Source organism: Haemorhous mexicanus, chromosome 20 (genome assembly GCF_027477595.1).
Source record: "Haemorhous mexicanus isolate bHaeMex1 chromosome 20, bHaeMex1.pri, whole genome shotgun sequence".
Classification (NCBI taxonomy): Eukaryota; Metazoa; Chordata; class Aves; order Passeriformes; family Fringillidae; genus Haemorhous; species Haemorhous mexicanus.
Genome location: NC_082360.1, coordinates 861,642 through 876,348, shown reverse-complemented (window position 1 = coordinate 876,348; position 14,707 = coordinate 861,642). Strand labels below are relative to the sequence as shown.

At 63.1% G+C, this 14,707-nt stretch overlaps 1 protein-coding gene across 2 annotated transcripts; it reads right to left on the bottom strand.

The window, feature by feature from the left end:
• Positions 1-8,909: 8,909 nt before the first annotated feature.
• LOC132336738 (TBC1 domain family member 24-like) lies at positions 8,910-14,108 on the bottom strand. Of its 2 annotated transcripts, XM_059864535.1 has the most exons (6): positions 12,485-14,108; positions 12,017-12,175; positions 11,598-11,661; positions 11,242-11,337; positions 10,807-11,083; positions 8,910-9,926 (listed from the first exon to the last, which is right to left on the bottom strand). In XM_059864535.1, the coding sequence occupies exons 1-6, from the start codon at positions 13,408-13,410 to the stop codon at positions 9,781-9,783; spliced, it is 1,668 nt and encodes a 555-aa protein (XP_059720518.1). In that variant the 5' UTR covers positions 13,411-14,108; the 3' UTR covers positions 8,910-9,780. The 2 variants fall into 2 exon arrangements, with proteins under 2 accessions (XP_059720518.1, XP_059720519.1); XM_059864536.1 differs by lacking the exon at positions 12,017-12,175 and having other exon boundaries at positions 12,485-14,107.
• Between the last annotated feature and the right edge of the window lie 599 nt (positions 14,109-14,707).

Genomic DNA, 14,707 nt, shown 5'->3' with positions numbered 1-14,707 from the left:
CTGAGGCCCAAAGGAAGCCCGTGGGTTTGAAGGAAGTGCCATTTATCTGCAAAGCTGGGAAGCAGAGAAAGGCAGCGCCAGTGCCACAGGGAGCTGCCCCTAAGGGAAGGGGTCTCTGCCCCCTCCACCCACCGGTCCCAGTGGGGCCAGGGGATCCCTCTGGCTCCCAGACCTGCCTGGACTGTGGTGGGAGTCCCTGCGAGGGGTGGCATGAGGCTCCCTGGGGCACTGCAGGCACCCAGAGCTGCTGTGGCACAGCTGGTGGGAATGTGGTGATGCACAGGACCCCCAGTCCCTGCCTGGGGTCTGTGGGGACATCCAGGAGATTCAGGGACAGAATGGGGACCCTCCCTCCCCAATCCCTGCCTTGTGTGGGTGAACCCCAGGGATGGGGGTCACACTGAGCCCCTGGCTCTGCATTCGTGTATCCACCACAAAAAGCCTCCAATGCATTTGCAGTCAGGAAGGAGCTGCTGTAATTTGCTCAGTCTCCCACATCCTCCTGTGGTTATTATTTGAAGCCATTTCCCTGATTTCTGGGCCTGGTCTGGAGATCCCCATTCCCAGACTGACTGATGCCTGCGATGACAGCATTTCTGCTCTTGGGCAAATTAATTTCCCATGGGATTGTGGCCTAATACATAAATATAAAACTGACACATTTTTACTGGGTTGAAAGGAAAATAGCTCCAGCTAGCATGAGATAAGGCTTGCAGGAGATAAGGCAGCAGTTGGAGTGTGAATTGCCATGAGGATCCCACTTTTCCCACAGATCCCGGGTGATGTTTGCTGGCCTGGCTGTGCGAGCCCTTGATAAACGTCAGCAGCGTTAATGCAGCCTTTGGTTCTGCTCCATCTCACCCTCACCTGCCTTCTCCTGGGCTCAGCAAAGGGCTGCAGGGTGGGAAGGGGGAGCTCTGGGTGCTCAGGATTCACCGAGGGATCTGCCTGGAGCTGGGCTGGTGCTGGGGAAGAGGGGCAGCCCCAGCCCTGGAGGAGGGCAGGGAGCCCCTTCCCACAGCCAGGGGATGGACAAACAGCCACGGTCCAGCTGGACGGGAGGGATGGGCATCTCCTGTGCCCTCCTCCAGGAGGGAGCCACGCTGAGAGCACCTGGGGAGTGGAATTCCATGGCTCTGGGCAGGGCTGTGCTCTGGGCACCGGGAGCTGCCCTGAGCCAGCGCTGCCTCCCTTTGCAGGAGCAGGAGGGGCAGATCCTGGGCTGGGGGTGGCTCTGTGCCCCAGGGGCCATGGTTTTATCACCAGGCTGTGGGACCAGGCTGTGGGAGCAGGCTGTAGCAGCAGGCTGTAGCAGCAGGCTGTAGGAGCAGGCTGTAGCACCAGGCTGTAGCACCAGGCTGTGGGAGCAGGCTGTGGGAGCAGGCTGTGGGAGCAGGCTGTGGGAGCAGGCTGTAGCACCAGGCTGTAGGAGCAGGCTGTAGCACCAGGCTGTAGCACCAGGCTGTGGGAGCAGGCTGTAGCACCAGGCTGTATGTCCAGGCTGTATGTCCAGGCTGTAGGAGCAGGCTGTAGGAGCAGGCTGTGGGAGCAGGCTGTGGGAGCAGGCTGTAGGAGCAGGCTGTAGCAGCAGGCTGTAGCACCAGGCTGTAGGAGCAGGCTGTAGCACCAGGCTGTAGCACCAGGCTGTGGGAGCAGGCTGTGGGAGCAGGCTGTAGGAGCAGGCTGTAGCACCAGGCTGTAGCAGCAGGCTGTATGTCCAGGCTGTAGGAGCAGGCTGTATGTCCAGGCTGTAGGAGCAGGCTGTAGGAGCAGGCTGTAGGAGCAGGGTGTAGGAGCAGGCTGTAGGAGCAGGCTGTAGCAGCAGGCTGTATCAGCAGGCTGTATCAGCAGGCTGTAGCAGCAGGCTGTTTCAGCAGGCTGTAGCACCAGGCTGTAGCACCAGGCTGTAGCAGCAGGCTGTAGGAGCAGGCTGTGGGAGCAGGCTGTGGGAGCAGGTTGTAGGAGCAGGCTGTAGGAGCAGGCTGTGGGAGCAGGCTGTAGCACCAGGCTGTAGCAGCAGGCTGTAGGAGCAGGCTGTAGCACCAGGCTGTAGCAGCAGGCTGTATGTCCAGGCTGTATGTCCAGGCTGTATTTGGAGGTTGATCTCAGAGCCCTGGAGCCGTTTGCTCACGCAGCAGAGCTGAGGGTGTTTGATCCTGACCTCAGCCCTTATAAATAACCCAGCTGGGGCCATGCAGGCACCCAAAACAATTTGTCCCTCTCCTCTCTCCTCCTCTCTTCCCAGCTCCCTCACTGCCCTAGGAATGTCCCCTCATCCCCAGGATGATTAAATCCCAAAGAATGTGCTGGGAGCTCTGCTGGGGCACGCACACACGCATGGGGGGCTGGAATAAGCAGGAGGATTTACCTGCCCTCTGTAACCCAGGCATGGCCAGAGCCCTCGGCCTGCTCCTGTGCCCTGGCAGAGCCATCCCATCCATGCCATGGATGGAATGTGCTGGGAGGTGGTGCTGTGGGCAAGCAGCTCCTGAAAAGCAGATCTGAGCAGAAAATGCCAGACCTGGAAGGATTTGTGCTTTTCCTGCCTGCCAAGCACCAGCAATACTTAGAAAGAGCTCTGGGGTGGATTGCAAAATCCACCCCGTTTGGAGTGGGTCTGAACACTTCAATCCCTCTTTAATGACACTGCCCAGGAAATGACAAAGCTTTGGGAAATCAGCCGGGCTGGATTCTGGATTCTGCCTTGGGACATTTCAATTCCTTGCATACATTTTTTTTTGTGTGGCTCAGCAAAACCCTACAACATCCTGCCCCAGCTTTCCTTGTTTCCCTGACACTTCTGGCACAAAATTGGACACTGCAGCAGATTCCAAGGCTCAGTTCCATCCAGGTTTGCCCTGTGCTGTTTGGGTCACTCTCCTTTCAGGTTTGTGGGTGACAGCTCCGTGGGGATTTCAGAAAGGAGCTGCCTCTGACAGTGGGTTGGTGTTTTCTCCCCTGCTGCCCCTGCAGTGCTGCCTGTGGATGGACACTGCCAGGGGTGCTGCAGTGGGGAAAGATTTGCCTAAATTCCACAGCCACGTGCAGTGGCACTGCCCAGGGAATGCCTGGCAGGAATTGCTGGGTGCCCAGTGTTCCACAGGGACCATCCCAGCTGTGAGCTCGGGGCAGGGAACTCTCAGAGCTGAGCAGAGTGCAGTGGGGAAAGGAAATAAAATAAAACATTGGTGTTCTTCCAGCGGTTAACGAGTAAATATTAAACTGTTTTGAGGTTTTGTTACAGGAGATGTTTATGGGGTTATAGCTTTTAAAACTGAACATTGAGAGCCTTTGTGCTGAGCCCAGGCCATTCACAAGAGGAGGTTACACTTGAAAAACTCCACGTTAGATTGAATAGTGTTTGCTTGAGGCCATAGCAAGAAGGGAGACCCAGGGAGAGAATCAGAGGCATCTCTAGAGGTGACTTTTGGTCCAACCAAAGTGGAAACAGTGCAAAGAGCAAAATGCCAGCTTTGGGCTCGTGTAGGGCTTTTGTGACCCACAGTTTGGGGTCACTGGGCTGTGTGTGGCACAGTTTGGGGTCACTGGGCTGTGTGTGGCACAGTTTGGGGTCACTGGGCTGTGTGTGGCACAGTTTGGGGTCACGGGGCTGTGTGTGGCACAGTTTGGGGTCACTGGGATGGGGCTGTGTGTGGCACAGTTTGGGGTCACTGGGCTGGGGCTGTGGCCCAGCAGAGCAGAGGGCACACCGGGGCAGTGCAGGACTATCAGGGGTGTAAAAGGGTGGGTAAAGAACAAGAAGGGCAGATGCTTGCAGCCTTCTGAAGAGGTGTTACTGTGTATGGGTTGAAGCTTTCTGAAGCTGCATGGGGACACTCTGTGTACTGTGACATGTGCTGTGACAATCCAGCTCAGCCTGAGAGCAGCTGGGGTGGGCAGGGTCCTGCTCTGAGCCAGCCCAGCCCAGCCCAGGCCTCACTGCCCTTCCCTGGGCACTTCCCTGGGGTGTCACAGCACTGGCTCCTGCAGGGCTGGGGCAGGGTTTGAGTGCTGCCCCTCTGCAGCAGGGCCAGGCAGCTGCTGGCTGCACCACACCTGGCTGCAGCTCCAGCACGATTCCTTTGCTCTTTCCTTGTGGATTTCACCCAAAAATGCTGCCATGCTTTGTCCCCCCATCACCTGATGGAAAATCACTCTCACTCCTTGTCCCTGGCAATCAGTGGTGCAGCAGCAGAGCTTTGGGCTCGGGAGCCTTCAGTGGGCCTGGAAACCTGTGTGCAGAAAACTGGAGGCACAAATGTGGGAATTCCTCCCTGGGAAGCAGGTGGGAAGGGCTACCAGTTCCTATCAGCCATCAGCTGTCAGGGCCATGAGCAGCAGATTCTGATTTCCTCCAGGACCTTCAGACATCAGCCTGAGTGAAGCAGCTCATTAAGAGCAGCTAATAGCTGCAGTCATTTGTGAAATGAATTTTTCAAGGTTAATTTAGTTTAGCACTGAGAGGCCTCCATTTAGCTCTGGAGAGGGTGAGCTGCATGTGCCACACATCCCTCCCTCCTCCATGGCCAGAGCACCCAGGCTGGGGGGCTCAGATCTGGGGCACCCTCAGGGCTGGCTGAGGGAGTGTCCTGAGCTGGGATGGGGAAGCCCAGGGGATGCAAACACTGGTCCCAGCAAGGCAAGGTGAGCAGCAGGGCAGCTGGGCCTGTGCTTGCTGCAGACATCAGCTTTGCTCTGTCAGGAGATGAGCAGTCCCCTCCAAAGCTCTTCTAACCATTGCAGGGGTCCTGGGAGAGCAGAGCCTGAAACGGGGTGAGTTCAGTCGAGCTTTGCTGTTCACCTCCCTGATCCCATTTCCCCTTTGCTGTGGGGGTTCCACAAGCAAACCTCCCTGTCTGAGGGGCTCCCAGATGGCTTTAAAGACAGAGGGACAGCCTGTGGGGGCAAAAGGGACATTTGCTGCAGCTGGTGCCTGATGTGGAATCATTTTCTGCTCTTGCAGACTGAAAGCAAGTCCCAGGAAGAAACAAGAGCTTCTTGTGATGCATCATTTCAGGTCCAGGGGGCTGCAGCAGCCTTTGCTGTCTCAGTGTGGCCCAAAGCAGCCTGGGCAAGGGTCTCAGTGCTGTGGGACACCAGCCATGGGGTCTCTGCCCACGCAGGAGCAGTGGGGACCTCTGTCCATCCCTCCACTCCCCACTCCCTGTGCATCATCACCCACATCCCCGTGGAAGGAGTCAGCTGCAGAGCCCAAACTTGCCCAGAGCTGCTCCTGAGCTGCTGGGGCTGGAGAGGAGCTGGAGAAGAGCTGATGGAACTGGAGCTGAGCTGATGGAGCTGGAGAGGAGCTGGAGCAGAGCTGATGGAGCTGGAGAGGAGCTGGAGCAGAGCTGGTGGGGCTGGAGAGGAGCTGGAGCAGCTGGAGCAGAGCTGGTGGGGCTGCACGGCTCCCACCTGAGCACAGCCCACCTCGGCACCGGCCTGGGGAAATCGGCTGTTTAATGGTCACATCCTGTGTTTGCAGAGCACCCGCCAGCTGTGACAATGCAGATGTTTCCTGTCTCCCTGGAGCTGCTGAGAGCCTTTTCCCAGCTGGGAGCAGTTCCTGCATTCGGGCTCGGTCTGGGGGTCACACAGGCCTGGCCTCGGGCAGCGGGACGTGCCTGGGCAGTGCCTGGGCAGTGCCTGGGCAGTGCCCGTCCCCCCTGCCCGCTCAGCCCCAGCTCGAAGGCAGCTCCAGGAGCCAAGCCCAGCTCCAAGGGCAGTGCAGGGAGGCTGCCCCAGCCCTCCCGGAGAGTGTGAGCGGCCCTGAGCAGGACGTGGGGTCTGCAGGTGGGCAGGAAGATCCCACGTGTGAGCAGGATGGAGGATGTGACTCTATTGACTGTCCTGCCTTGTTGAGTCTCCGTCTTTGCCTTGTCTGGACCCCTGGAGCCGAGTCTTGCACATCCTGTGGGTTGAGACTGCATTTGGGAAGCAGATAAAGCCAGGTTCACCCCCTTTTCTGCTGGGGCAGAGCACAGCTGGTGCAGCCCTCACAGGCAGCTTTTGCTTTCCAGAGGGACGGCTGGACCAGCCTGCCTCTCCTCCCTGCACAGCATTTGGGGCTCCACGGCTGGACCAGCCTCCCTCTCCTCCCTGCACAGCTTTTGGGGCTCCATAGCTGGAGCCAGCCTGCCTCTCCTCCCTGCACAGCTTTTGGGGCTCCACAGCTGGACCAGCCTGCCTCTCCTCCCTGCACAGCTTTTGGGGCTCCATAGCTGGAGCCAGCCTCCCTCTCCTCCCTGCACAGCTTTTGGGGCTCCACGGCTGAGCTGAGCTGAGCTGAGCTGAGCTGAGCTGAGCTGAGCTGAGCTGAGAGGGTTTAGCCCCGAGTTTTCCTCCGGAGCTGCAGCGAGCCCGGCCCTGACTCTCTGGTTTCCCTCCCCAAGCCCTGGAGCCGGCAGTGCCTGGGCATGACCACGGCCTCACCCGGGCTGACCTGAGCACTTTTCCTGCCGCACTGAGCCAATGTTTCCTGGGCTGTGTCATGCACGCAGAGCTGGGGCAGCCCCCGGGTGAGGATGCCACCCTCCGTGAGGATTTCTACCTGCACCGTTCCCGATGCATTCGCTTCCTGCCAGCGTGGAAGGCGAATTCCCTCCCGTCAGCCTGCAGCTGTGCATGGAGCAGGGATGCTCCCTGTCGGAGCAGCCAGGCCGGGCTGCCCGGGCACGGCGACAGCTGCGACGGCACCGCTGTCACCTCAGACAGCCCCTCCACTCCTCTTCGCCTGCTTTCTGCAGCCCCCGGGTTCAGAGCAGGGCGGATCCTCGCAGCAGTCCCGGGGGAGGCACGGGGGGTGCTTGGGGACAGGTTCGAGCTGTGCCGGAGCTCAGGGGAGCTCCTTGTCCTTGCAGGGCACGCAGGACCCTGGACAGGGATGCAGGAGCACGCACTGCTCCGTCCCTCGGTGTCCTGCGGTGACACAGCCCCGGGGTCCCTCCCGCTGAGCGGCTCCGGGACAGCTGTGGAGCACCTGCGGCTGTGGAGCTGCAAACTCTGCCTGGATGCTGCACGGAGGGGGGAGGAATTGTGCCCCAAATCATTCCTTTTCCTACCAAGCTGTGGGGCAGCCTCGGTGGCCTGCAGCCCTCCCTGCCTGTCCCCATCCTCTGGAGCAGCTCCGGGGGCAGAGCCCCTCACCCTGCCCGGGGCTGGAGCAGCCACGGGGGCCTGGAGGGTTCCCAAACGCCTCCAAACCACAGGAGGTGAAAAATCCGCGGGAATTGCAGCCAAAACGGGACAATTCCTCCACTGTTGCTGGAAATGCCACGTCAGACGCAGAGCACTCGGCACCCACCTGCATTTCCCAGCATTGGCGTGCAGTCCTGGGATGTGCAGTCCATCCCACCCAATGCAATCCTGGGACGTGCAGTCCATGGGATGTGCAGTCCATGGGATGTGCAGTCCATGGGATGTGCAGTCCATCCCACCCAATGCAATCCTGGGATGTGCAGTCCATCCCACCCAATGCAATCCTGGGATGTGCAGTCCATCCCACCCAATGCAATCCTGGGATGTGCAGTCCATCCCACCCAATGCAATCCTGGGATGTGCAGTCCATCCCAGCCAGGGACGGCAGCAGGGCAGAGGGGGCTCTGCGAGGGCGCTGCTGAGGCACCCCTGACCAAACCGAGCTGAATTCCCGGCAAAGGCCGCGGGGAAGCAAAGGGGAGAGGAGGAACGGGACACAAAAGCACAAGAGGAGCGCCTCGGTCTGGCAGCCGCAGTGCCGTGCCGGGAAAATCCTCTGATTTACTGCAGGAGTTCTGGCAGATGAGGAAAGAAGGGAGCAGAGTTTCTAACCAGTGACAGCTCCCTGAGTCTTTTCCTTTCTTCCCTGGCCAGCTCTGCAAAGCTGCTTGTGACATTCAGCGGGTCTGTGGGGGGCTGCTGGGCCCTGCTGCCCATGCCTGCCCCTCAGCCTGGGCACAGGGCTCTGCCAGGCTCCTTGCCCTGCCTCTCGCTCCTCAGGAGAGCCTTCCTCCCACCGAGGAGGGCACGGCTGAGCCATGGTGTGAGCCAGCAGCTCTGCTCCTGCCCCCAGGGGCCATCCCGATGTTCAGGCTGGGCTCTGGCTCCGAATGTGCCCTGGGCTCGGGTGCCTTGGCCAGGCAGGAGCCCCGGGGGCAGCTTTGCTGTCAGGCAGTGGGAGGGAGCAGCACCCAGCCCGGGGCTCCCAGAGCTGCGGGAGCTGCTCCTGGTGCTGAGCCTTGGGCAGCGTTTGCCCGCCCAGCCCGGCAGGTCTGCCCAGGCTTTTCCACCCGAGCTGTTACTGGCTCTCCACCCCAGGAAGCCCATGCGGGAGGAGCAGCTGTATGTAAATCCCAGCGGGAATTGGTGTCCGGCAGGGAATTCCCACGAGGATCAGGCTGGGAGGCCTTGGGAAGGGTCAGAGCGCCCTCAGCTCCACCCAGTGCACTGCTGGGGGTGGCACAGCCCTGCCCAGGGCAGTGCCCGGCTGCCCTCCGCTCTCTCTGGGCAAACCCGCTGCTGTTTCTCCCGGCGCCGGGGGATGGCATCAGCTCCTCACTGTTCGGGATGCCAGGTGAGGAGCCGGAGGCTTCCCCATCCCCTGCGCCCTGCAGGGCGTGGGTGAGGCTCGGCTGGGTGGAAAACAGAGATGCCACATGAAAAGCCGAGCTCTTCACGCAGTTCCAGCCTCAGGTCCCCGGAGCTCCTGTCCCCAGGGCCCTGTCCTGCTGCCACCCGGCTGCCGCTGGGACACGGGCAGGGCTGGCCCGGTCCCGGCTCGTTCCCGGCGGGCAGCGCCAGCTCCCGCCCGAGCCCAGCGATTCCTGCAGGTATTTCTTTGAGCAGGAGCTGGGGGTTCCACAAAAGGCTCCCTGCTCATCATAGCTTGGCACTATTTACACATTTTAACAAACAAGGACATCAGCCTCCACTAACTGCTGATCACATCGCCTTTTTTATGTTTACTTTTTATTAATTGGCATCCTAGCCCTGTTTGCTGGGTGTATCCTGATCAGTCACAGGAGCAGCTCTCTAGGTGGTCGCTCTTCCCACTGCTGGAATTCCCTTCCCCTGAGTATTTCTCATTCCTGCTGATCCCCCTCCTGGTGGCTCTGGCCCAGACACCCCATTCCTGGTGTGCCTGGATACCCTGTGGAGGATCCCAGCCATTCCTGGTGTGCCCATGCCCAGCCCCCTGAGAGCTCTGCCATTCCTGCTCCTGCTGTGCCCTCCTGCCAGTGCTGGCACAGCCCTGGGGCAGCCACAGCTCCTGCCCCGAGTGGCTGCAGGGCTGGGATGGGTGGGAGGTGACCCCACCTGAGAAAGTGTGTTTGGGGTGGGAGAGGTTCTCCTGCTGCAGCCAGAAGGTTCCCTGTGGCCTCCAACCCCCCTGTGACAGAGAACACCAAACATTCCCATTCCACATTAAAACAGCCCATCCTGGTGATCCCAGCCCAGTGACACCAAACCTCCCCATTCCACATTAAAATGGCCCATCCTGGTGATCCCATTCGGGGATCTCCTCTGTGGCCAGCCCTGCAGTCCCACGCCAGCCCTGGGCTGGGGACAGAGCAAAGGGCTCAGCCCCAAACGTGGGGTCCCCCTGGAGCTGTCACTGCACCCACAAACTGCGGCAGGGCTTTGCCATCTGATCCAGTCCGGTCTGATCCAGTCTGATCCGTTCTGCTCTGCGCCGTTCTGGCCGCGAGGGGACCAAGGAGCTGTGCCCAGGTGGCCCCAGCCGGGCCGGGGGTGCCAGGGCAGGGAGGGGTCCCCGTGGCACACAGGGTGTCCCCAGGGCACCTAGGCTCTTTGAAAGCCCCACACCTCCAAGAGCTGCACCTGGAAGTTCTCCTGGCAGAGCGGGGGGTTGTCGAAGGTCTCGCAGTGCTCCGTGTGTCCCCGCAGCAGGCTGGCGTCCAGGGACAGCGCTTGGCCTCCCCCCCCGCCTGCAAGAGCAGCCAGGCTCGGGCCGGCCCTCCCGGGCTGCTGCCAGCCTCGGCCCCGGTGCCCCCGCACGGAGGGAGGGAAGGGCTGGGCAGGGGCGCTCCCGCCCCGGGCAGCGAACCCCGGCGGGGTTTGGGCTGTGGGGGCCCCCTGGGGCTCTCGGGAGGAGCTCCCTGGGCTGGGGAAGGGGAGCTGCCCTCGCCTGCCCGGCCTTGAACCCGGTATCCCCAACCGGAGCTCCTGGGAGCCGATAGGAATCCCCCCTTAATGATAGGGATCCCCCCTCACTGATAGGGATCCCCCTTATCCATATCAATGCCCCTTATCAATAGGGATCCCCGCTTATTGATAGGGATCCCCCCTCACTGATAGGGATCCCCCCTTTACTGATAGGGATCCCCCCTCACTGATAGGGATCCCCCCCTCACTGACAGGGATCCCCCCCTCACTGATAGGGATCCCCCTTATCCATATCAATGCCCCTTTATCAATAGGGATCCCCCCTTAATGATAGCGATCCCCCCTCACTGATATCGATCCCCCCTCACTGATAGGGATCCCCCCTCACTGATAGGGATCCCCCCTTACTGATAGGGATCCCCCCTCACTGATAGGGATCCCCCCTTACTGATAGGGATCCCCCCCTCACTGACAGGGATCCCCCCTCACTGATAGGGATCCCCCTTATCCATATCAATGCCCCTTTATCAATAGGGATCCCCCCTTACTGATATCGACCCCCCTCACTGATATCGATTCCCCCTCACTGATATCGACCCCCCTCACTGATATCGACCCCCCTCACTGATATCGATCCCCCTTACCGATATCGATCCCCCCTTCCCGGTATCGATCCCCCTTACCGATATCGATCCCCCTTACCGATAACGATCCCGTCCCGGGAGCCGGACATGAACATGGAGGCCGTTTTGGAGGGCAGCAGGAAGTGCCTGATGGCCAGGAACGGGGACAGGCGGCCTCTCCCCTGCGGCGAGGGCACGGCCAGGTGGTTGGGGCTGGAGCTGCGGCTGGCCCGGGAGGAGCCGGGCGGGGATTCGGGAGCGGGGGAAGGCGAGCGCTGCCGGGAGCGCGGCACGGCCTTGGCCAGCTCCGGCTTCTTGATGAGCACCCACTCGTACCTCTCTGCCTCGGGGCGCACCTGGGCAGCGGGACACACCTGGTGACCCCCGGGGCACCGCGCCACCCTGGGGGAAGGTGCTGCTGCTGCTCCGGCCCTGGACCTGGGGCAGGGAAGGGACGGCGTGTCCCGGCAGGACAGCACCGAAGGGACAGAGCCGGCCACAAACCGTGACTCACAGTGAACACAAAGCACTCCCCTGTCCCAAAAAAGCCCGACGTGGCTCCGCTCTTCTTCCTCTCGGCCCAGTCGGAGGAGAGAAAGGCCCCACACACCTGGGGAGAGAGCACAGGGAGCTCAGGGGACGGACCAGCCTCACTCGTGGCCCCTCTCCCCCTCACCCTCTCCTCCTGGTTCCCCAGCACCCCCGGCTGAGGTGTGTCCTGGTGGCCGAGGTGCACTTTGTTCTGCCCTGGGAGCGGGGACAGACCCGGGCCGGGGCAGGACAGGGACCACGCAGCCCGTGGGTGCTCCCAGCAGTGCCACTGGGGTCACCCAGCCCGTCCCCTTCCCCAGCCCTGCTGGAAACGCTCACCTCCCCCTCGGTGGTTTTGATGAGCAGCACCGTGGGCTCGTAGCCTTCACAGCACGTGTAGAACCTGCAGAGATGGACAAGGGTGGGCTCGGGGGGAGCTGCAGCCCTGGGCAGGGCGGGCTGGCTGTCCCTGGCCGCTCACAGCGTGCTGGCACAGACTGGCACACGGGGACATCCCTGCCTGGCACAGCCACAGGCTCCCTGTGCCCCGGGCGGTGCCCAGGTGTCGGTGGCCATCTGGGCCAGCCTCTGCCCTCTGCCCTAAGCCACCCTCAGGACCCCGAATGGAGCCCAGCAGGGGCCCCAGCAGCCCCAGAGGTGGCCCAGGTCACTCGTGCTGCTCCTCCCTCCAGCACCAAGCCCTGCCCAGGTGTCCCCCGCGCCCGGCCCGCCCGGCCCCGGGGCAGGTGAGGCTTCACCTCTGCAGGCTGCAGCCGTCCTCGGAGGTGGAGAAGAGCAGCAGCGGGGGGAAGAGCGAGAAGCGCTCGGGGAGCCAGGACCAGACGAGGCGCATCTCCTGCGCCGTGACAGTGCTGGAGCTGAACTTCTGCATGTCCACGGCCAGGTGGAAGGACGGCCTGGGGGGGAGGGACATCAGGCCGGGCTGGGGCCCTCTGCTTCTGGGGCACAGCCCCTGCAGCAGGTTCTGCCCTGCCCTGTGCACTGTGAGCTCTGTGCCAACACCCCCAGCTCTGCTGTGCTGTGTCCCCTGACAGGGTCCCCAGCTCTGGCTGTGCCGTGTCCCCTGACAGGGTCCCCCAGGGGCTGCGAGGGCCCAGCACAGCCACAGCTGCGGGAGATTCCTGCAGCTCCCCCGAGGGTTCTCCACAGGAGCTCCCATTCTGCCAGCTCAGCCCCAGAGCTGGGGGGCGCAGAGCTCTCCTCACCTCCTCTGCACCACGGTGATGCCCCTCTCCACCAAGGCCTTCCTGTTGGCCATGTGGAGCAGCCAGATCTCCTTGCGGGAGAAGAGGCGGATGCCGAAGGCTCTCTCCAGGAGTTTGTCCACGGTGACGTGCTCGGCGATGTTCCTGACGAAAGCCTGCAGCTCGGCCTTGACGTCGGAGCCCTGCGGCCCGGCCGGGGCCGCCGAGAGCCTGAACTGCTTCAGCAGGGCCAGGGCGATGCGGTACAGGACCTTCTGGCCCTCCAGCAGGAACACGTCCAGCACGCGCACGGCGTAGCCGAAGGGCAGCCCGGGGAAGAGCCACGACAGCCACTCCGAGTAGACCTCGAGGACGTTGTCGGCGGCGCCGGCTATGAGCCTGTGGGCCGCGGGGCAGTGCTTGCTGGCCAGGTCCCCGAAGGTCATGCAGGAGGCCTGGTGGGCCAGGAAGGACTGGTCGATGTAGGCGGCGTGGGGAGCGTTGCTGGCGATGAGGCGCGAGAGGCTCTCGAAGCACTGCGCCTCGTCCTCGCTGTAGTGCAGCAGCAGCGCCGCCAGCGCCGGCAGCAGCGGGCTGTGCGTGATGTCGGGGAACAGGGCGCCCACGCAGATCAGGATCTTCTTCAGGGCCGTGACGCCGTGCGGGCTGAGGCAGTAGGTGGGCACGGGGCAGCCCTCCAGGAACTCGGGCAGGGGGTGCGAGCTCACGCTGGGCTTCCCGAAGAGCCGGGCGGCCACGTCGCGGTACACGAGCGCGTCGGGGGTGACGAGGCGGCAGGAGACGCGCTGGATGAGCCGGGGGTAGAGCCGGGCCCGGCCCGCGTGGCTCCCGGCCCAGCAGCCTTCCCTCGCCAGCCGCTTCAGCTCCTTCGGGGGCCGGCCCAGGACGTCCCGCGGGAGCTGCGCCGGCCCCTGCGCCTCAGGCATCTTGTCCCAGTCCACGAAGTGTCCGCAGCCCCGGCCCGGGGAGGTGTCGATGTCCCAGGTGTCAGCCTCGGACGTGACCACGATGGTGATCGGGGAGGAGCCGAGCGCCTCTGCGGGACAAAGAGCTTTTATTGATCACCTCTCACCGCCGCACCAGCAGCGTTCCACCCCGGCTCAGGGCGCTCCGAGTCTCACAGCCACGTCCTGCATGTCTTTGCTCTCCCCCGCAGAGGGAAGCGTTTCAGGCTTTGCCCTCTCCCGCTCCCATCAGCTCCGGGCCCCGGAGAAGTGTGGGGCCAGGTCCCAGCTGGGTGTCAGGGCAGCTTCTCACACCGTGAGGGGCTTTTCACCGCTCCCAAAGCTCCCGGCCCCGATCAGGGCTCGGGCAGCCGCCGGCCCGGCGCTGGGCAGAGCAGGCTCCGAGCTCCGCCTGGACAGACGGGAGCGGCATTTCCCCGGCGCTCGGGAGGGCTGAGCCGAGCCCTGCCGGGGCTGGGAGCTGTCCCCGCGTGGGTGAGCTCTGCTGGGCACTCACCCACGCCCGGGGACACCGCCAATCAGCGCACTCATTAACCCTCGGACGTTTGTACCGCGCCTGTGCTCGGCTGCTGGGGGTCAGGGATGGATTCGCACTGAGCCGAGGGGACACGGGGGACAGCCCGTGGTGGCACATCGGGAGGGTCCCGGGCCGGGTCCGGCTCTGGCTCTCCAGCTCAGGTTGGCGCTTGCCCAAGGCCAGCAGGAGCAGCGGGCCGGGCTCAGCCTGGTTCAGGCAGGAGCTGCTGGATCCGGAGCCGCTCGGGCCGACTCCTGTCCCGGACACAGCCTGACCCCGGCACAGTCACGGGGGCTCCCGGCCACAGAAACCAGGCTGAGACACCACCGGGGGTCGATCGGGGGCGGTTTGCAGCCCAAATTCACCCCAAATTCCTCTCTCAGGGCGCTGCCCTGCCCCGGTACCGAGGAGCATCAGCCCGAGCCCACCCGACCGCCGGTGCCCCGGCCCCGGGTGCTGGACGGAGGCTCCGGCTCTGCCCGGCCCGGGACGAGCCGGGGGGCTCGGGGCAGGAGCCCGGCTGTGCCCCGGCCCCTGCGCCCCCCGGCCGTGGCCCGGCACGGGCGGGTCCCGCTCTCGCACTCACCTGGCCCGGTGCCCGGCTCCTCGCCCGCGGCCGGCTCGGCCATGGGGAGGGCGGCGGCCGCGCCCCCGGGGCAGCGGGGCAGGCTGAGCCCCACCTGCAGCATGTGCCAGCTCGGCCACCCCTGCCGGGTCCCCTCTGGCCCCGCACCTGCCCGC

Excerpts from the sequence above, each read along its gene's own strand:
- LOC132336738 (XM_059864535.1), bottom strand. The coding sequence starts at position 13,410 with ATGCCTGAGGCGCAGGGGCCGGCGCAGCTCCCGCGGGACGTCCTGGGC. Across the intron at positions 11,662-12,016 it reads GACGGCTGCAGCCTGCAGAG|GTTCTACACGTGCTGTGAAG; the intron begins GTGAAGCCTCAC and ends CCATCTCTGCAG. Across the intron at positions 11,084-11,241 it reads GGGAGTGCTTTGTGTTCACT|GTGCGCCCCGAGGCAGAGAG; the intron begins GTGAGTCACGGT and ends CCCGCTGCCCAG.